Genomic DNA, 22,375 nt, shown 5'->3' on the forward strand with positions numbered 1-22,375 from the left:
CGCCCCCGGGGCTTCTCCCCCGGCGCCCGGCTCGGGGGGAGCCTCTTCCCTCGGCTTTGGGACGGGCTTGGAGAGAAAAAGCTGATTTCTGGCCGTACCCACGGGGGAAAGCGCGTTCCTCAAAGCCGGGATCTGGGGTCGGGGGAGCTTTTTGGTCCTTTCCGGGCTGCCGGTGTGGACGTGAGCAAGACAGGCTGTTCCTAAATCGTCGCTCGACCTCGCGGAAGGGGCGCGCGCGGCTGTACCTTCCATGGCACTGCAAGTGCCAAAAGGTCAACTTTCTGCCTGATTTCTTCCGAGGATTCCAACTGACGTTTCCCTCTCTGCATTTTCTACTGTGCTCATTCCATGCCCCAAGACTTGCAGAAATCAGGAAAGAAAGAAAAAACAATTAAAGCCCAGAAGTCAAGGATTTGACAGAGAGAGAGGATCGAGGGTTTGGGGTTTTTTGGTTTTGGTTGGTTGGTTGGGCTTTTTTTTTTTTTTTTTTTTTGCCCTCTGGGGGTGGGTGTGGAGTCATTTCTGGGGTACTCTTCTTTCGCGTTTCGCCAGGTGTCTGTGCTCGTCTTTAAGCAAAGTTTGTCATTCCCAATCCGATCACTGCAATGAAAAGTGTAGGACACTCTGCTTATCTTAGTTTAATTTGAAGTTAAGTTTGAAGCTTAAATTGAAGGGGTTTAGTGGCCGGAGGGAGGCATAGTATTAACATAATGAAAAAAATCCATCCAATTTAAGTGGCCAACCAAAGTCTTTAAGTGAAATCTGCATTCTTCCTTGGCCAATAAACTTTTTAGTTCCTTTGCTTCTTTATCCCTGTTATCTCTCCTTGTCACTCCCCATCGCCCTCCCTTTTTTGCCTAGATTTTTATTTTCTTGTTCCAAAGCACCTCTTTGGAGGATACAGTTGCTCTTGGAGAAAGGAGAGGAGCAAATGAAACGACATGGTTATATGAAAGGTCTCTGACCCTTGATCACCGTGGAATTGGTTTCAGTCATCATTGTTTGATCTTGGATTGGACACGACCCTGAAGTGAAATTGCTTCGGCCAAAATTGAGGGTGGGTGGGAGTTAAACCTAGAAAAGCAAATAGAACAGAGGACAAGTAACAGCTGGAACAGCCACCCAGGCAATCATCTTTGTCCTAGCTTGAGCCGAACAAAATAAAATGTTAAATATCCCAGGAACAAGAAATGGGAACTAGAATAGGATTTCTGATGCTTAGATTGACAACCCCCCCCCCGCTCTCTCCCCACAGTAGCAGAAACTTTTAAATACATTTTCCCATCCCCTCCCTGCCAATATTCCAGCAGTGCAAGCCAAGCTCAACAATTCAACATGCAAATACCAAGGTTCCTCTAGAAAAAGTGTCTGATCCCCAGATTAAAGGGAAATCATTTGTGTGTGTGGATCAATGGGCTCCAGATTATATATGAAGCCAAGCTCTAATCCTCTGCAAATCACAAGAGAACGTTACCTTTTTATATTGCTGCATAGCGATTAGGTTCCTCCCTGGGAAGTAGTGGAAAGATACATATTTTTTTTAAAGGCAACTGTTTGGAATATTTTCAATACCAAATAACAGTGGTGGCAGAAGAAATCTTATTTTAATTAGGCAACTGCCATTTCTCCAGCGAGAGCAGTAGATATTTGTTACTTTTTATAAGTATTTAATGTTTGTTTTTAAGAAACTAGGAAAGCAATTCCAATAACTCTGATTATTCCAGCACTGACAGCAGGAACAGCTCTGAGGCGGTTATAATAACCTTGCACACTACTTGAAACTAAAGAAGGTGAGAGAAAATTTAAATTGTATGGTAGGAAATTAGGTCAGTCCTGTGCTCAATAGAGTAATGCTTTAATTTCTTATTATTGGCAAGTAGGTGTTGCCGGGGTCTTTTGTCATAGCCAATGACTTTATATTTTAATTTGCATCAAATTCCCATCACGGCCTCCAATGAAGGGAAAAAGAGAGATTATTGTGGTTTGTACAAATAAGAAAAAAAAAAAAAGAGGGGAAATCTTAATTTGAAGTCTTCTCAGAAAGGCATATCTGAGGCCAGGCTTTGGAACTAGCAGGGCCAAAATCAATAACATTTTTAAAGAGCGTTTTAAGGATTATTTATGAAGCTGATCTCTGTGTTAATGTACATGTAGATTTGTGATCTATGTTGAAGAACATTGTTCTCAGGAAGGCTAAACGAAGATGTACCTATTAACGTGTGAACAGGTTTCAGAATTTCTTTTTTGGTTGGACATGGTATATGGGGAGTGCGTTTCCGATGTGGAAAGTGAAGTACAGAAAAGAGGCAATTACCAAAAACGGTACCACCCACCTTTCCACTCGCAGCTTCTTAGCACAGCATATTTTTCCACATGGTCTGCATATTCCAGGTGAGTGTGAGCTGCTTCTCATGGAGTTATTGAGGATTCTCTACTGTTTTTGAAGACAGGCACAGAGTAAAAAACACAGCTGTGAAATCTGTATTGATAACACGCAAAAATTGGTTTGTCTTGCAAGATAGAATATAGATATGAGTTATGCAAATGTGTGCTTACCATTTCATCCAGTCCTATCTATTTTGGGGGATTAATTATGTCCTAGTAGGGCTTTGAATTCACCACAGGTAGAAAATACCTACATATAGTGAAGTGAATATTTGGTTCATCATATAGTTACCGAAAAATTTGAAGTCCTTTTAGCTATGCCACCAAGTGTTTTTGGCATTAAATAACTAAAAGAATATTTTTCTAGTTTTAAGGATTAGTCACACCCTCTATTCTCTTCTTTCCAGTTGTGCTCACTTCTTTTGCTTAGTGCTGGTTTGCAATTGAAGTGAAATTAAGACTGCAAAGGTGAAATCTAAATCTGTTTTTCTAGTTACTTTGTCTTGCTTAAAAATAAAAGGTTTGTGTGTAGGAGAGCAAAAAGTCAAAAGAAGGTTGGCTTTTAAAATTGTTTGAGGAGTTCATTTATCTGTGTTATTCAAGTCCCCCAGAATCAGAGGTAATTGGGAGAACTGTAGCAATCGGGGACTAGTATTTTAACACAAAAATAGGGGATAGAGTTGGGCAGGAGCTTGGAATTTCTTCCAAAGGAAATTTTAGTTTTGCTAAGGACTGATGGATCAAAAAATAATTTCTAAAACCTTTTCACAATTTTTAACCTCCAAAATAAATTCCTTAAAAAGGTAGAAATGTAGGTATGTAAGAGCTACATGAAGCCCCATTCACTCTCTCTATGTGGGATTCTGCTGTAAATTGTATGCATGTTTCTCCTTCCTTTTAGAATTGCATTTGGTACAAGTTTATTTCTTGCCCATGTTCCTATGTCTGGTCAGGTTTATCAGCTCAGCCAAACGTTTTTCTGCAGCTCTATTGAAGATGCCACAGTCTTCCCAAATGTCCTGGAGATAGAACATAGTGTGCAGTGTGCCTAGTAAGGACCTATACGTGTGGGCACACGAGTGTTTCCCCTCTTCTCCTTTCTTCCCTGCCTGGCGCGCACATCTGGATGGCCTTTGGAAATGGGGGAGGTCTGAATGCAGGGCGATCTCAACAGGAGGTATCCTCTCCTTGCTCTGCACTTGTGTACAGAATTGGTACACAATCACTTTCCAAGCTAAAAAATGCCTGAGAACAAGCAACACTTTTTCCATGAAACTGCAAGCTGCAGCCTCCTTGTGCTGTGCATATAAAGTACTAGTCCCGCCTACCCCTTCTCCAGATCATAAACCAGCTTGGTCATGGGGTTTCCTAAAACCCCCTAAGGCGTGGACCGGATCTCTTGCTCTTTAAGACTTGGATGTCACTCTGGTGCATTCCCTCAATTGAAATGAGAATTGTTTGAGGAAAAGTAAAACAGAAATGAACGTATTTGAAAGAGAATGAAACAGCCCTTCACAAGTGAACGTTTTCTTGCAGATTGTTTTCAGTAGCCTTCACTGTTCAATCACTAAACGTTAAATATCATGAGGATGATCTTTGAAGTTATACAGTTTGGGTAATTTCCGCATGTCTTTGTGAGATTTATGACTGTATTATATTTATCAAACCACCTTAAGTGTTTCTCCTTTTTACTAATTTTTTTAAACAGAGGTAATACATGTTGAGTGTTGTTTTTGCTCTCTAGGAAGGGTCTTAGGCTTGACTGAGTTACTGCAGTTGGATACAAATCTATATTGTAATCAACTAATGAAAGGTTTGCTTTTAATGAACAGTAATTTGGGGCTGCATGATAACATAAATGACCACATATTGAGCACCAAAAGGTGTTGGTCATTTCACTATATCAACTAATCCTTTAACTCTCCCAGATGAGCAGGCTTTCCCCAAATTTCACAGGTCGTAGGAAGCAGAGCCCTAAAATTCAAAAACTATACTGAGATCATTTGACATTTTTGCCCCTCCAAACTCCTTTTTCTGTGTGGCTTCTGTACTTTCTGGTCCCCTTGAAGTTCCTAAATTTAAGCTATTTCCCCTTTTTTCATGCCCACCCTTCCCCCAAAAAGATTATGAATAGGCTTTGCATATGAGTACTGAAATAGCAAGGCTGCATTTTACTTTATCAAAGCCCCTCATGTAATCCCCGAGAACTAGAAATACGATGCTATGGTGATTTATGTAGATGGACCAAAGTAAGGAAAAGTATATGTAGTTATCTCTCTGGGGTTTTTTCATGTAATTGAACGAAGAACAAAGGTGTTTTGTTCTTTTTGTGGCAGAAGCTGGTAGCCGGCAACCATACTTCAAGAAATGGAAGAAAACTGTGAATACTTCACTCAGGCCCAAGTGCATATAGGAAGAGGTGTAGTGGTGTATAGAGTACTGAGTTAAAAAGACATTCTAAAAGTAATGGGAAGAGGGAAGGTATGATATATTATCAGACACTGGATATTCCATAAGCCAAAATGAGATACAGGTATCACGAATATGAGATCTGGATATGTGGAAAAAAAGAGTAATGGAAAAGTGTCAGGGGCAGTGAAAGCACATGAGAAGTGAGGTGATTTATACACATTGAATGAATGTACAGTATCTCTTAGACAGAGTTGAGTAACAGTCAATAGTCAGTGTCCTTTCTGAATGCTCCACATTGGACGGGTGCAGAAATCCTGATATTCGGTTATTGATTCCATAACCAGGTCAATTTATTATAACAGAAGTGCAATCGACTTGTGGGTGCAAAAAAGAAACAAATTCTGGAACCAATAACGTTCATATTGCTTTTCCCTTTGAGAAGAAAGACAGGGGCCTCTCTGCTTGTAAGAGAAACACTCTTCACTACACTGTGGAAGTCCTTTGAAGTAAAGATGCCAAACGATTCAAAAGCAAACCATGTTGTCGTTTTCTTTTCTCTACTACCCATTGCAAATTCTAAAGTCTTTCTTCATATTTTGTGTTTTAGCCACGAGACCCAAACAACTTGCTGGGATCATCCCAAAATGACAGAGCTCTACCAGTCTTTAGGTAAGGACATAACCATGTTTTCTCCAGGTTAAATGACAGATGACTTTGAGGATAAAGTAGTTTGTCATGTACAAATCACTTGTATAAATATATCATTAGGTTGTTTCAAGGGTGAAAGCAATGGCACCTTTCTATTCCAAAACTGACAATCAGCTTTCTTTTTTTCAGATTCTTTAAAAATAAGTTTTAGAATTTCATTGATCCTGAAAATTCAATATACCTGAGAGGGCCTAAAGGTCTTCGTAGTTTTCTTTGCTGCCTAAAAAGATGGGAAAACACTTGAAATTTACAGTAGGTAGTTTTTCCCACAAAGAAAAAAAACTTTCAAGTTGTTTTTATTGATTTCTTCCGTATGAAACCAAGACAACACTTTTGCCAAACCACGAATGTTTTGTAAAGGAATTTTTTGCCGTCTTTCCAATGCTCACAATTCTTAAAGCCTGGCAGGTCCAGTGTGAACATTTAAATGATTTCTCTACTATGGCTTGTTTTGTGTTTGTGTGAGAGCTTGACAGATTTTTTTTCCCCTCAAAACTTGGAATTTTTTGAGCAGGTACACAACTTACAAATAAGGAAAAAATACCAATCTTTTTAGTACTTGACGAAGGTTTGTTCTGTGGTTTTAGATCTGTAGGGAATAATCTGTAGGGAAAACTCTCTTACATCGTGGCTAGATTTTTGTTGTTGTTTTTAATCAAAAAAGTTTGTCATGTTTTCTCTATCTTTTTAAGTCTGCATTTTTGTAAATGGACATGTTTATAGACTAAAATGCATGAGGTGATCTGTTTGGGTTTAAAATTACATGATAGAGCCCATGGGAATCAAGGTGCTTAAACATACATTCTGTGTACATACAAGGGTACTTCAAAAAGTTCACAGAAAAATAGAATTAAAAGATAATATGAATCTTTCCATGAACTTTGTGAAGTACCCTCGTATGTGTATGTGGTGTGTGTGTGTAGCTATTACTGCTTTTCTGTCATAGGTTCTCATTGGCTAATGAATTGCAGCTACAAAAACACTAAGGGATAGGGTGAAAGATACTAGTCAAAAAATTGTTTTGTTAAACTTTTTCTAATTATAAATGATCAGTGATAGAAATTTCTTCTAGAAGATCTGAAAAATATAAATAAAAAGCACAAAAAAGAAAAGTGTTACCTGTAATTCTACTAGCCAGAGATATCTAGTACATTTCAAGTAATATTATGTCATTTCACTCTAGTAGTGTGTAACCTTTTTAAAATTTGAATAAAATTGGGATCAGGTAATCTTCAAGTGCTACATTTTCAGCCCCTACAGAATGTTTTTGGCTTATAATGCTGGATTATTTATACCACAGGTAGAAAACTTGAATGCTTACGTTTCGGTAAATGAGAGAATGGAGACTTCATCTGAAGTAGGTAGCAGCTAGCCAAGTCCTCAGGACCACTGATTTTTCAAGAGAAATTGGATATCTGTCATCAAAGAGCTCATTTAAACTTGTCTGTGGGCCCCCTGAATATAACCTGTGATTTACACAGACTTAGCCCACTTGTAATTTTTCCCACTCTTATCACAGTGATCTCTATTGAAATATTTTAATTTATTTTTATTTTTAAAAAAATATTATTATAGAATTAATACTTGTTCATATTTTTTTGAAGTTTAAAAATAAAGACAAGCTAGCAAACAAAAAAGGAGAAAAGACAAATCAACCATAACCCAGAGTTAACTAATTTTTAATAATCCAGTAGGTATCTTCAAAAAGTTTTCTATACATATATTTTTACAAAAGTTGAATTATTCTGCTTCATAACCAGCTTTTTTTCACCCAAAAGTAATGTACCATGGCCATATTTCCATTTCTTTGCATAGTATTCTCTCCCGCTTACTTTTATTTTTGTTTTATTTTTTGGCAGCTGGCCAGTATGGGGATCGAACGCTGGACCTGGGGTTATTAGTACCATGCTCAAACCAACCAAGCTAACCGGCCAGCTCTCTGCTACTTACTTTTTATTACTCTGTAATGAGAAGTTATAAACATGATTGATAAATAGCTAATTATGGACTATTAATGAATAAATGTTTGCACCTTCAATAGGAATTAAATACACATTTAGTCATATTTCTAAAATTTTCTCAGTAGTTTGGATGTGGTGGTAAACTTGAAGCTGGTAATCTGGAGTGTTGAAACCTTAGACAAATTACTCAGTCTTGGAAGATAATGGAATTTTACAGTTGTAAGTGATTTTAGATCTCATTTATTGCAAGCTTTCTTTTTTATTAGATCAAGTTATCAAGGTATAATTTGCATATAATAAAATGCAGCCATCATAAATGTGTGATCAATTCCAATCCCCTTTGAAATTCTGTTTCTTGCTAGCCTTATAACAGACATTTTGCAAATGAATTAGGTATTGAAATTTGCTTTTTGGCTTTCATAACTAATATTTTCAGTATTTCTGTTAAAAGCAAACATTCCTTGGGCTAACTTTTATCCAAGTAGTGACTCATTAAATAACATCTTTCACTTATTGAGGGCCTACTGTATGTGTTGCACTTGTGACATGCCAGCTACCCACCTGCATGGTGGATGGTATGTATCAACCTCCACATTTCACAAGACAGTGAAGTCAGGTTGAGAAAGGTGTTGATCAGGGATACACGGCTATGCAGGGCTTCACTGGGATTTGCCGTGGGTCTTCTGTTAGTGTTTTCTCTGATCTCCTTGATTTTATTTACTCAGTAAAGTATGTTCATCTTGGTTACTACATACCTGCTACAAATATATACGAATTGACAGTTTTACCTGTGGATAGAAAGCTACATGAGTAATATTTCTGGAACAAACTATGGTATTTGTGGAAATTGTATGGTGGGTTCCTAGACAGCTGGCGTCCTTTCACTGTTGCCTGGCACACGTGGAATGATTGATTTAATTGTTATGTGTCTGTGTCCCTGAGATGACCTACAAGATTAAGTGCCATTTATGCCCCTTTCCCCCCCAAAATTATATAGTGTTTCAAAGTTGAAATGTAAGCATAATATACTGAAAAGAAAAAAAACCAAAAAACCTTTTTTCTTTAATTTTTGCTTATTGGCTTATATTTTTCTTCTTCAAGTGGTATCCCAGTAGGTCCAAGTTGCTATTTTGAGCTGAATGAAATGGTTGGAAGCCTTCAACTGCATTCAGAAAGATATCATGAGAGCAGAAATGGAGTTGTGGTCTGATATGTCAAATATTTTAGACCACATCTAGCCCCTCTCTTAACAGAACCTGAACCTCGTGTCTGTGGTGATGTGGTGAAGACATCAAAGTGTTGTTTATCCTCTCTGTATCCTCCACTGTAGACATATCTCTACTGTAGAAGCCACTGTGGCTCACAGGATGAGTGAAATGCTACGCATTCCTAAATATGCCCATTTCTAAAGAGGTTTCCATTCTCTAATTTGCCAGTATCTCCAAGCAACCTGTTCAACACACCTTTATGTTACCTGCCTCACCCCCAGAAGCATTCGGCTGTTTCCCCATACCCGGAGTCTGAACAGCATAGTATTATATAGGTCAAAAACATTTCATAAGAATATAAAACAGAACACTTGAGCATTAACTGATGAAAGGAAATATCAATGCTGGAGATCTCTAGTTAATAAATTCTAGGTGTTTTTCTTTTTCATTATTTTCCCCCCAATTTTCTACAATGAATTTATGTTATATACAATTAGATATTTAGCAACAAAGTTTCTTCATCAGTACCCCATATCAGGTAACTTTAAACACAAGGAAATCATCTCATGAGTGTTTAGTCTCCAAATATGTCCAGTCGCTAAAAAAGCAGACTTAAAAATTTTAGTGGTAGAGAAGACAGGACCAATTTTTTTTTTAATCAGACAAAAACAACAATGTAGGGCCAGCCCGTGGCTCACTTGGGAGAGTGTAGTGCTGATAACACCAAGGCCACGGGTTCGGATCCCATATAGGGATGGCCGGTTAGCTCACTTGGGAGAGCGTGTTGCTGACAACACCAAGTCAAGGGTTAAGATGCCCTTACTGGTCATCTTTTTTTAAAAAACAAAACAAAACAAAAACAGCAATGTAAGGGGAATAATTTCAGATTTTTTCCAACAGATCTAAAATGGTTTCTTAAGGTGGGCTTTCATCACGTTAGAAATATTGGCATTTTCCCCTTATTTTTAGGCTGTGTACCTGTACAAAAAATTCCAAGTTATGAGGGAAAATACTATCACAGTCCCACACAAACAAAATAAGACATAGTAAAGAAATAATTTAAATGTTCACTATGATGACTGGACAGTCATTAAGAATTTGAATGTCCAGAAAAATTTTTACACCACAGTAACCGTTTGATAGAAGTAGTACCTTCGATTTTCACGAGGAAGAAATCACTAAGAACAACTTGAAAACGGTTTTCTTTCAGCATTTTTCTATGACTACTCCCAGTCATCATAGAATAGTGGGGGGAGTGGGATATAGAAAACAGTGTCCCATGTCTATTTTTTTGTAGGTCTTAGTATCTTTATCTTTAAAATGAGGATATTGGGCAAAAGTGTCTAAGAATTTTGTTTTTCTCTTACTTTGGGCTGAGGGTGGGGTAGGTTGTTTTTAAAACTTGCTGTGATCATTATCTTTCAAGAGGTGCCTTTTTGCTGACTCTACAGACACATGGATTTCTATAAGTTTAGTCATTCCTGTTCTTAAAAATGCACATTCTGGGAAAACAAACAGGAGAAGATTATGCCAGCATCGGGCCTAACAGGCTGAGTGAGGCAAGCTGTTATCAGATAGTGAGGCTTTTGAGATACTTCCCACAAGATTCCTCTGGGCCATTCATTTGTTGTTGATGAGGGTATATTCTTCATCGATTCTTACAAGTAATAATATGGTCGATTCATGAGGTAAACTTCAGATTTCTATTAGCATTTTTACAAATGTAACAGAAAGACTGTTGTTCCAATAGGTTGTCTTGGTGATTTAAAACCTAAAGCTCTTTAAGGCTCTAAATGACATTTGTAAAATTAATACATGTTAGTATTGTGCTCTGGTATTTATTTTGCAATACTAATATATTGATTTACATGAAGTGCAGTTATATGATTAAAAGCCTGTCCTTTTCTCACAATTTATGTCTAGGTCCATAAGTTCACCACTGAAATTTTATGAAAATATTTTTTAAAAGCCCCCTCACACACACACATATAATATGTACTGCTTAAAAATACTTTTAAAAAGTATTTTTTTTAGTCTGCCTTATTGGAGGTATATTAATTATGAACACAATAAAATCTTTATGTGATCCTCCCCGTGATTTCTTTCTAAATTGCAATATGAGTTTTTTACATTTGTGATACCAACAATGCAGTACAGGAACACAAGTTGACAGGGGATAATGTGAAGAGAGAATCACTAAGCTTCAGATGGTTAAACTGACTTTATTTCAAGCAGAGATGCACTACATGTTGTGATATTACTTATTCCAGTTTCCTTTTCCTCTTCAAAGCCCTTCTAACCACCAGTTTTTTATCCTCGAGGGGTTTTGGGTCTCCTTTCCTGATGTTATAGCCAAGTTTTGGAACCAACTATCCGGCATGATGCTCACCCAAGTGATGCAGAAGCTCTCGGTTTTCGAAAATAGAATTTACATACTTACCTGGCAGGGGAGATACCATGATCACGAAAATAGAATTTACAAATGTTTTAGGAATTCTTAGGAAGAGTGGTCTTAAAAAACCTTGTGATTTGATGTCAGTCCACCAGCATGTAGTGTCTAGTCTCTTGTCTATGGCCTGCAAAGAGCTTTAGAATGTTAAAATGAGGGCTTAGTTTTAGGGTCTGATGGGTCTGAGGTTGGCATGATTCTTCAGTAGTTCTAGTTAAGAGGACGAGTTAAGTCCTACTTAAGTCAAGGGGCTAAGAGCTTCTTTAAGATACATGAATATCATCATTAGTAAGTAATTGCAGCTGCCAGGGTGGAGTTAAGAACACTGCCGTAAAAATCCTTCTACCTCTTTCCTCAGTTTGCCCAAGAGAAAGGAATATCCTAGATGTTTGCTCATTCTCCTCTTTTGATAGGCTTTCTACATTCTATTAAGTATTCCCTCCTGAGATGCTCTTAGATTAGAAACTGCGGGATTCTGAATGACTATGGATTCCGTTTGCATTGGGAGCTTGTCCTAATGCTTTTCTCCGCATATTTTGTAAACTGTTCGGAACTAAACTGCTCAATATTTAGCTTTCCTTGGCTCTTGCCTCTAGTTCCTTAAGTATTGCTAAGTGTTAAAACCTTTGCCTTTCAATTTTCTACTGCCAGCTTGGGTGTGACCTTGGACTAGTCCTTTGCTTTCTGTTGAACTTAGTTTTCCGATATATCACATTGGGCAGTAATCTTTCATCTCTAAATGTCTGCTTTGGATTTAATTCCTGGCTAGGGCAAGACTTGCTTGTATGAATACTATCAATCTAACTCTCCAATTTCTCTTTGTCACCACCAGCCTTGAGGATACGAATGATAAGATATTTATAATATTTATAATAATTGTATTTTCATTTGTATAGCACTTTACAGGGTGCAAAAAATTTGCAGAAATAACCCTATTTAATCCTTACATAGCTGTAAATTAGCTGGCAAAAGACCTGGATTTTTTATCAATTTCAGTTTCAGATCTTCTGTTCTGTTGTCACCTTGTGTGTATTTCCTGTTTTCAATTTGGAAAATAATGTTACCATATCAGTGGATGGGGCAACTTTTTCCTCCTTTCTGTTTGGACTGGAGCAGGCTGAGGCTCAAGACTTGATTTGACTTAGGCATACTCACATATGGGTAGAAGATAGGAACCAAGTTCAAAACACACCTTTTTTTTGGTGGCTGGCCGGTATGGGGATTCAACCCCTGACCATGGTGTTATAAACCGCTCTTTAACCAAATGAGCTAACCAGCCAGCTGGAACACACATTTTATGACTCCTACTTCTCTGTTCTCAAAGGAACATCCGTCACTCCCAGCATGATTTACAAAACTTCTTTATCAGCATAATTAAGCTATGGAATCCCAAATGACATTCTTTATTCCATAGTTGACAGAGTTAGCACAGGAGATTTACTCAGATTTGCAAAATAAATGACATGAGATATTAAGGCTGTTATAAATGTTCTTCCTTTACTTCTAGTATGCTGCTTATAAAAGGAAAAAAAATAATCTGCTCTTTTAACTGTGATTAGGATCAATAGATTTTCCCCATTTGTAAAATAGAAATATAATTTTCAATTCAAAATTTATGGCATTTTAATGGGTATTCTTTTATAATATTTTTTCTTGTTCAAATAACTTTTTTAAAGCTTCTGATTGAAGAACATCAATAAACAAATATTTCTGAATTGCATCCCCCAAATCTTATTTCAGAAGGAAACTCAAAAGGAATTGTCTCTCAGACTTCGACTGGTTTCCCATTTAAAAGAGCTACCAAATTGTAGTTTACTTGATCTAAGTAAGAGGAACATTAAGGTTACTCATGCAGCTGTGAGAAAAGTGCTGGATGTGTACAATTTTATGTAGCTGGGTCTGCAGAAGATGATTTTTGCACACGGAGTAAAGGCATCTAAAAGCGTGTCTGCTCTTATTCAGACATTTCCAATATTTCTTCTTTAAGCGCACAAGTCTGATTACCGCCGCACGTCTCTTGGGAGCTGCAGTTTTGCTGCAAAGAAATTCAGAACAGTCAGAACACTCACATAAAATAGAGAGAGAGTTTTTAAAGTCTGAACCCTCTACAGTAGTAATAAAATGACCTAAAAATATTCTGAAAGACTCTCTTATGACACGGTGGATGAATCATTAGCTTATTTATGAGTTGGTGATATTCTGTGAGAATGCTTCAGAGTTTGCCATTCCACAAAGTCTTGATCGCTTGCATAACTCCAGGGAAGTCCTTGTGTCCCCTCATAAATAGAAGCTTATGTAACGGGGACAAAGGTGATATATGAGTGTGAGTGTGTGTGCGTGCACACACATATATTTATATATTTACAGACATATTTTTCATGATGCATTAATTTTGGTGAGAAAGTGATCAGTTTTATATTTTGCTTTCTTGTCCTGTAAAGAGGTTGTCACTTTTAGAGCATTGCTTCTCAAACCGTCAAAGGGAGTTGTTTTGTTGTTCTTCAATATATAGCACATCACAGACTTTTAGGTGGTCCTATTGAAACTGGCCAGTTTGTACTCACACCACGTGTAACTCACCACACAAGTTCAGCAGCACTCAACCCAGTCTGTACCCTGTTCCATGAGGTAAAACCAGTGATCATGCATTTGCATGTCATGGCAATGTCAAGTTGCTGTAAAAGTTGCTTACCACATTCTCAGTTTCTGTACTTGTGAAAGGCCATGTTTTGAGCAGCACTGTTCTAGAGCACTTAATTTTGGGAAGTATACATGTAAACTCAAATCAAGTGACCTTCAGTGAGTGGGTGGGGGGTTCATTAACCAAACAAGAACACCTGGAAAATGTTATATATGAGATTTTGTGTTTTGCCAGTTGAGTCAAATTTAGGCAAAGGAGGGATCTATTTTTTTTTTCCATTTTGCAACCCTCCTTAGCAATTATCTTAGAAGCCAAAACATAGAAATTATTCCATTACAGGAACGGGCCAGGGGTTAAGTGACGGGGACTCTGCTGCCTAATTTAATGCCTCTCCTACATAATGTATATAATGTGATATATGTCAAATACAAGTTTGTTTTTATCTAGAATGTAGACTGTGGTATGTGTACTGTTTACATGATGTGATGAATTCAGTGGGGAACTAATTGAGTATACTGTGATTTTCCTATTGTCACTTTCTGAGTTTAGGTTTGGAGGCAATGTTTTGTAGCAGCAAGATAGTTCATTGACTTTGAGGCTGGAGAGACATAGATTTAAGTTTTCTCGTTCTGCCAAGTTCTCTGTGGCCAAAGAGGAAGCCACTAACATCTTGACCCTCAGTGTCCTGACTTGTGAAGTACTTATGATGACACTTACCTGGAGGAGTGTTGTGAGGATTAGAGATAATATAGGTAAAATGACAGAATGTCTGATATAGTAACTGCTCAAGGAATTATAATTACTGTTATATACTACTGAGATTAGGCATTATTTATTGTTACTATTTATTATTTGTTATTCTTACCATATACCAATGCCTCTTTTTGCCCCAAAATCTATGGGATTCCTGAATTCAGATACCAAGAGTTCAGATAGTGAGGGACACCTGGGTTTAGGTCTTCAAGTCTGGCACTCAAGGAGACACTTAATTTTTCTAAAGTATTTTACTTCTTAACCAAGGTACTAGAGATCACCTGATTGCAATGTATCCTAACTTCAGGCAAGAATACACTTACTTTAATTGAAATGCATATTAGAAAAATAAATTTTCGGGCCGGCCTGGTGGCCCACTGCTACAGTGCACCGCTTGGGAGTGCGGTGGCGCTCCCGCCGAGGGTTCGGATCCCACATACAGATCGGTTCCCGCTCACTGGCTGAGCGAGGTGCGGACGTGACGCCGAGGGTTGCGATCCCGTTGCCGGTCCCGGTCCGGTACGGGCGCGACACTGAGGGTTGCGATCCGTTGCCGGACACGAAAAAAGACAAAAAGGAAAAAAAAAAAAAAGAAAAATAAATTTTCTACTGTGGAAATTTCCTGGAGGCTAGTTTACCTTCCCCAATTCTAAAATAATATGCCATTTAGAATAGGAAAGAATACAAGCCATAACCTTTAACTGTGCTTTCAAATGAATTTATTAATACTTTATTAATGTATATGTTTTTAACTTTATGCACTCTTCCTTTCTATCTATATCTTTGAGATCCTAAAAGTTTAAATAGACTACAAAATCATATATATGTCTCATAAAAAAACACTGGTAGAGAAACATGTCCAATAATTCAGAAGTAGAAAGAAAGGAGGCCTGTGAAGATCTGACATGCCTAACACATAGCATAAACATCTAATAAGTGGTGTCAGTGATGGTGGTACTGTTATGGTTGGGGAGGGGGCAGGGGAATGGCTCCAGAGGTAAGGAGGGATGAGAACATAAAAAGCCTTTATGGGGCCGGCCCAGTGGCGCACTGGATAGTGCACCGCTTAGGAGGCGCGGCAGCGCTGCCGCCCGAGGGTTCGGATCCCACATACAGACCGGCTCCCGCTCACTGGCTGAGCGAGGCGTGGGAGCAACACCGAGGTTTGCAATCCCGTTGCCGGTCCCTGGTCCGGTACGGGGGCAACACTGAGGGTTGCGATCCGTAAAAAAAAAAAAAAAAAAAAAAAAAAAAAAAAAAAAAAAAAAAAAAGCCTTTATGATATGCTGAGGGTTCTGATGCTAAGGTTTTTGATTTGGGAGATGTTATCAATCAGGATCCAGTCAGAAAATAGAAACCACTCTAGTTATTTCAAACAGAGGGAATTTAATGCAGGAAATTGGTTACTCAAGGATGGAAAAGCTAAGATGCCACACAGACAGCATGTAGCCTCTGTTATGCCTAGAGCTTGAGAGACAGTGGCAAGAAGTGGTGTCACCAGAGCCCCAAATGCCAGGGCTATTCAGCTGGAGCTGGAACCAGTGGCCAGTTGGGACCACTGAGGGAGGGGCAGATGGGTGGGAAGTAGAACCAGAAAGAGACTCAGCTATTGCCAGACCTTTTGCTGGAGGCAAAGAGAGAAAAGTAGAAATAGCCTGGCCTCTCCTCTCCTCTCCTCCTGCCCTCTGGTCTTTTGCCAGTGACTCCTATTGGCCAAACTTACCTGGAAGCTAATTGGTAAGGGAGCAGGAAAAATGCTCTATAATAAAGAGAAGAGCAGAGAATGGATCTCTGAGAACCAGCAAGCAAATGACTGAAGTGTACAGGAGACCTCATGGTTGGTGACACAACCAACCATCTATGCCAATATGCAGGGAATGAGAAACATAAGCCTAAAAAGCTTTCAGAGGACTTTGTGAGTTTAAAGTGACTTAGATAAGGCACCAGAAAGGCACCCTGAGTTCAAAGGAAACTGACCTTAAAAAAAGGAAAGAGGATGTAGCAACAAAAATAAAAATGATCTGCACAGAAATCCAAACACTAAGGATAAGCTCCCATACATATGATTACAGCACTTGCAATGTTTATAGTTGTTTATGCTTGAGACTCTCGAGACTAAATAATGAACTTCTTTAAAGCAGGAATTGTCTTCCTCGAAATCTTTGTCACCAGGGCCTGGCACCAGCCTCTGAATAAATGAATGTTCATTGAATGAAGCATAGTAGAACGAGGGAGCGTGATTTTTGCTGGGGAAGAAGACGAATACCACTCAAGGAGACGGGAAGATATAGATGATGTTTTCTTAAAGCAGATTATTAAACTGGCAAGATGGAACTCTCTGGGGAGATGGCATTCTCTCCAGAAAGTAGAAGATAAAGCCTCATTGTAATAAAAATAGGGAATATCAGTTAAGTTGTAGATTTTATTGGCAATTTGATATGTTAGCAAAACCAAGTGAAGTGCTATTGTGTAATTAATTTTGTCCTAAAGGAAATAACTAATTGATAACCAAGGAGATATAAGACCCTTGGAAAAGAGTGTCAATATGGATTAGGCGTTTAAGTGACAAAGGAATGAAACACTGAACACAATCTGATGCTCTGATAGCTTCATTTATTTATTGGCTCCTTGTTTTAGTTTACGTTTAAGAGTGTGCCAACCATTGTGAATCCTAAACTTTAGGGCAACAAGCAACAAATATTAAGGAAAAAAGGCTTTTTTTCTTCTTAAACATTAAAACATATGTTCAATCCAGAAATTTTAGAAGATGAAGTTAAGTGTAAAAAAAAAGTGAAAATCACTTACATCTCAGCACCCAGAAATACTATTATCTACATTTTACAGGATTGCTTCCAGTCATTTTCATGTGCATTTTATATAGTTTGAGATAATATTATGTTTATAATATTGTTTCCTACTTTATTCACTAAATATCATGTCATCGCTTATGCTTAACAGTTCTTCAGGGATGTTATTTTTCCCAAGTTGCATTTTATTAGGGTACCACTTTTGTAAAGAAAAGTATCCCAATTTTTTAAAATTAATTTGTGACAAAGAAAACTCAAATTCACATTGAATTGATGGAAATAAAACTTTAAGATTCTGGAGGCTTATTACCAAAAGGCTTCTGAGAATAAAGCAAGGAAAATATGATGCCTTCTTTCCAGTAAGGTACTTATGTATAAGTGATGTTACCGAATAAAGTTGGTGTGGTCAAAAATAGACAGCCAGTGATCAGAAGGTTGGGAAGTAGCATTTTTTTATGATAAATATAGTTTATGAATTTAAGTGAGCAGTTTTCTACCACAAACATTTTAGTGGATAAAATATCCTTTACCAAATATTAATGGTCTCAAGGTGACAAGACGACTGTCCTTGGAAACTTCCAATATTACAAGAAAGTTTTTGCCCTTCTTAGCGAACAAGTTTAGACAGAAACTCAACTTTATGATGAATTTCTGTTAAGTTTTAATTTTTATAATAACTGATAGGTAAGTGTTCAGTTACCTTCAACTTATCCCTCTGGAAGAATAGAATAGCTAGCAGAATGCTGATCTTCTCAAAACTTTTCTATCTACAGTTCTTACGTTCTTTTCAAGGTTCTTCCTTTTACTGTCAGTTAAAGGCTTGTAGCCTCTTACTTCACTTACATTTTCTGGCCCAGATGCAATTAAAGAATATGGAGCTGATAATGATTTCCACAGTTGTTTCTGTCTTTTTTCACTGCTCTAAATAAGACTGTGAGGAACATCTTCGTGCATGAAGCCCTTTCTGTTTGATTCATAGAAGTGGAATCACTGAGTCCAAAGGTATTAACATTTTTAAGCTTCTTGTTATATACAGATGGTCCCTGCCTTATGATTTCTGGACTTTATGATGGTGTGAAAGCAAATGATAGGCATTCAGTAGAAACAGTACTTCAAATTTTGAATTTTGATCTTTTCCTGAGCTAGCGATATGCAGTACGATACTTTCATACCATGCTGGGAAGCAGCAGTGACAACAGCTCCCAGTCAACCAGCGATCACGAGGGTAAACAACCAGCACTGTACAGTGTACTGTGTTGCCAGGTGATTTTACCCAAGTACAGGCTAATGCAAGTGTTCTGAGTACATTTTAGGTAGGCTAGGCTAAGCTATGATGTTCAGTAGATTAGGTGTATCAAATGCATTTTCAACTTATGATGGGTTTATCAGATGTAACCCCATTGTAAGTCGAGGAGCATCTGTTTTGCCTGAAGCTCTCTCAAAAGGTTGTAGTCATTTATACCTTTAATACTTAAAAGTGCCCATCTAAACATGTCCTTGCCAGCATGGAGCGTTATTTTTACTTTTGCTATTGTGTTAGACAAAATAAAACCATCTCATTGTTATTATTTGCATATCTTCAATTACTAGTGACCAGGAATGTTTTCTTTTAAATGTTTGCTGGGCATTTTTCCTCTTTTTCGAGTAATGTAAAAGCAAAACTAATTTAACCAAACCAAACCCTTCCATACTTTTCTGATATCATGCAAGCTTTTTCTCGTCGTGTTGAGGGACTCTTGGTGATGATTACATAAATATGGTTTTTGAGTTATGCCTTAGCTTTCTTTTCTCCAAGCTAAACAAGCCTAATCCCTTTAGCCATCCTCCATGGACCTATTATCCACTCATTAAGTTAGATTTTCTTGTTCTCCATACTGATTCCAGTTTCTTCACATTTTAAATATATATATACAGATCCCTAAACTGCAGTGATTTTCTTAATAAAGGGCTATTCAGTTATGAATAGAGGAGGAAGGTCGCTTTCTGCCTCTTGAATGATGGAGACTCATTGATACCATAGGTATGGTCAGTTTATGTTCACAGTGCCTGTGAGCCATTGATTTTTTTCCCCCATAAATACAGAGTACTCAGAATGTTCAAAGCCCTTCTCCGGGTAACAGGATACAAAGAAACATAAGACAGATCCCTGCCCATCACCCAAGCTGGTGTGACCCTGGACATGCAGTGGACCTTATGATATGATAAAACTCCTTGTCTCTTAGAGTAAAGGACACAGTACCAGCCCTACTTGGAACCAGCGGGGGAGTGCTTAAGTTATTCTAAGTCCTTTTTGTCTATGGAACCCAAATAACAACCATGTTATTTTATTTTCTCTTTTTGCTGATGTGGTAGTTTATTAATGCCAACATACACTCATTTTGCTTTTTGAGGCTAATTTAGATGTCTCAAGTTGGAACAACTGAAGGTCTGTTTATAAATTCAAGTTTATATATATGTAAACACACACACACACACACACACACGAGGGTACTTCAAAAAGTCTGTGAGAAAATATGATTAAAAGATAATACGAATCTTTTCATGAACTTTTTGAAGACCCCTTGTGTGTATATATAAATATATGTTGCTCATTGTTGCCTATTATCTTTCTACCTGTTGTGCAAGAATTCTTTAAAAAAAAAAAAAAAAAAAAAAAAAGCCTATGTCAGCTTTACAAAAGACCTTACTGTCTTCTTTGGAGAATAAAATTGGCATACATGAAATAGTTAGTAAATGCTGTATACTGTGTATACTCACTTAAGATCAAGGTCAAATATGTGGTACCTTATATAGGGAGGAAGAACCATACTGATTAGAATCATTAGAGAGGGTTGTTTGGAGAGTAGAACAAAGCTTTGTTCTAGGGAGGAATTTTGTAATACTTAGTTAGGTTAAGTAAAATGTACTGCTAGGATATTCCAGATAGTGTAGCAAAATAAACAAAGGTATAATTGAGAGAAAGACTGGCTTGTCTGTGAGTCAGTGAGAACATTGTTCTGTGAAAATCTACTCCAGATTTTTAAAGAAAAACCTGATTCAGTGCCACTGGGGTAAATGAAGTGCCTTAAATTATAGAATGAGAAATTTAAATTGCATTTGGTTGGCAATGGGAAGACATTGTTGAATCTTCAGAAGAGAGAGATGATGAAGTCTGTTCTGTGTTTAGGAATAGGAATTTGATGGGAGAGCTTAAGGATGGTTAGAGAGGGGAGAGATTAGTTATTTCATTTTGTTTTGTTTGTGGTAATTGAGATGATGAGAGTCTTAGGATAGCAATGGGGGAGAGAAAAGGAAGCATGACTTCAATTTGCGTGAAAATAGTGACAGATTGGATAGGTTTTAAACAAAAGGGAAGAATTAGAAGATGCCTTCAAGATTTGAAGCATTGATGACACAGAGAATGGTGATACCATTGAACAAAAGAGTAAATTGCATATTGATTGGGGCAATAAGAAATAGATCCGAATTTTATTGATATATGTCTGATGGATTTATTTATAGCTTATCTTCTTACAAAAATTCATTTTCGACAGCTCATATAAATGTATGAACTTCCACACCCTAAGCATATATTTCTCATTAATCCTCTCAAAAGCCCTGTGAAGTATATTATTATCTCCATTGTGCAGATGAGGCTCAGAGAAAATAGGTGATTTGCTCACATAGCATAGCTGGGATTTAAATGTACTTTTAACTCCTAAACCAGTGATTTAGCCCTTGAGCTATACTTTCTTCCTGGGAGGTGACAGTGGCATTTTGAAGAGGAAATACTCTAAAGGCATTTGAAAAGGGAAACTGAAGAAAGATTTTAGAGTCATCAACATGATTTTGTAAGATTACTTAGACTTTATTGCACCTTATAATACGAAGTACTGGGAGGAAGGTAAGGTTCCTAACTTTTACTGAGCAAGTATATATCCTGGATATAGTCTCTCTTTGAAGCTTTAAAAGCAATATCTCGTTTAGTCTCACGACAGCCCTAGTAACTGGTACTATTAGTGTTTCCTTTAAAAATGAAGAAACTGAGGGCCGGCCCAGTGGCGCACTGGATAGTGCGCAGCTTGGGAAGCGCGGCGGCGCTCCCGCCCCCGCCCGAGGGTTCGGATCCCACATACAGACCGGTTCCCGCTCACTGGCTGAGCGAGGCGCGGGAGCAACACCGAGGGTTGCAATCCCGTTGCTGGTCCCCGGTCCGGTACGGGGGCAACACTGAGGGTTGCGATCCGTTGCCGGACACGGAAAAAAGACAAAAGACAAAAAAAAAAAAAAATGAAGAAACTGAAGCTTAGAAAAATTAAGGTTACCTGCCCACACACACGGGAGACTGTATAATGATTAAGAAGAGCTGCTTTAGGGTCAAAGGGATTTGAGTTTTAATCCTTAAGCCTTTGCTTTCCTTACTTGTAAAATGGGATTTAAATGACGATATCAAAGTTGGATGTAATTATATGAGAATTTATAATTTTGTTGCTAACATAGAGTAAGCACCCAACAAACGATGGCCATGATTACTGTTATTTTACTGCAAAATCTTAACCATACCCCATCAATTTTTCTTCCTTCTTCATTAGTTTTTCCATTGTACGGTAGTACTCTCCTGGAAGACAGTGGATGAAGCCAAGAATTTGGAAAAAATCACAGAGAAATGTGGAAAAGAAGATAGATAGATTTAACACTCATTTTGTAAAAAAAATATGTGTACATGAATTTAAAAAATCAAACATTACAAGCAGGTAGTATGAAAAGTAAGTCTCCCTCCCACCCCTGATATTAGTCCCCCAATTTCACTCCCCAGAAGCAATTTATATAATTTCTGTGTGTCCTTCTGTAGATATTTTATACATATACAAGCATACATGTATAAAAATATTCCCTTTTTATACATTGATGGCATAATAGATATAATGTTCTGTTCTTTGATGCCTATCACCTTTTATATGAGGGGCCTTCAAAAAGTTCATGGAAAGATTTGTATTATCTTTTTTTTTTTTTTTTTTAAAGATGACCGGTAAGGGGATCTTAACCCTTGACTTGGTGCTGTCAGCACCACG

At 37.7% G+C, this 22,375-nt stretch overlaps 1 protein-coding gene across 3 annotated transcripts in view; it reads left to right on the plus strand.

Annotated features, from left to right (window-relative positions):
* DMD (dystrophin) overlaps positions 1–22,375 on the plus strand; it is a 734,955-nt gene that overhangs the window by 593,656 nt on the left and 118,924 nt on the right. For all 3 annotated transcript variants that reach the window (XM_008577619.1, XM_008577628.1, XM_008577636.1), the window contains one exon: positions 5,405–5,466. In XM_008577619.1, the coding sequence (XP_008575841.1) occupies positions 5,405–5,466 (62 nt within the window). The remainder of the gene's footprint in view (positions 1–5,404; positions 5,467–22,375) is intronic.

Source organism: Galeopterus variegatus, unplaced genomic scaffold, assembly GCF_000696425.1.
Source record: "Galeopterus variegatus unplaced genomic scaffold, G_variegatus-3.0.2 Scaffold69, whole genome shotgun sequence".
NCBI classification, from domain to species: domain Eukaryota; kingdom Metazoa; phylum Chordata; class Mammalia; order Dermoptera; family Cynocephalidae; genus Galeopterus; species Galeopterus variegatus.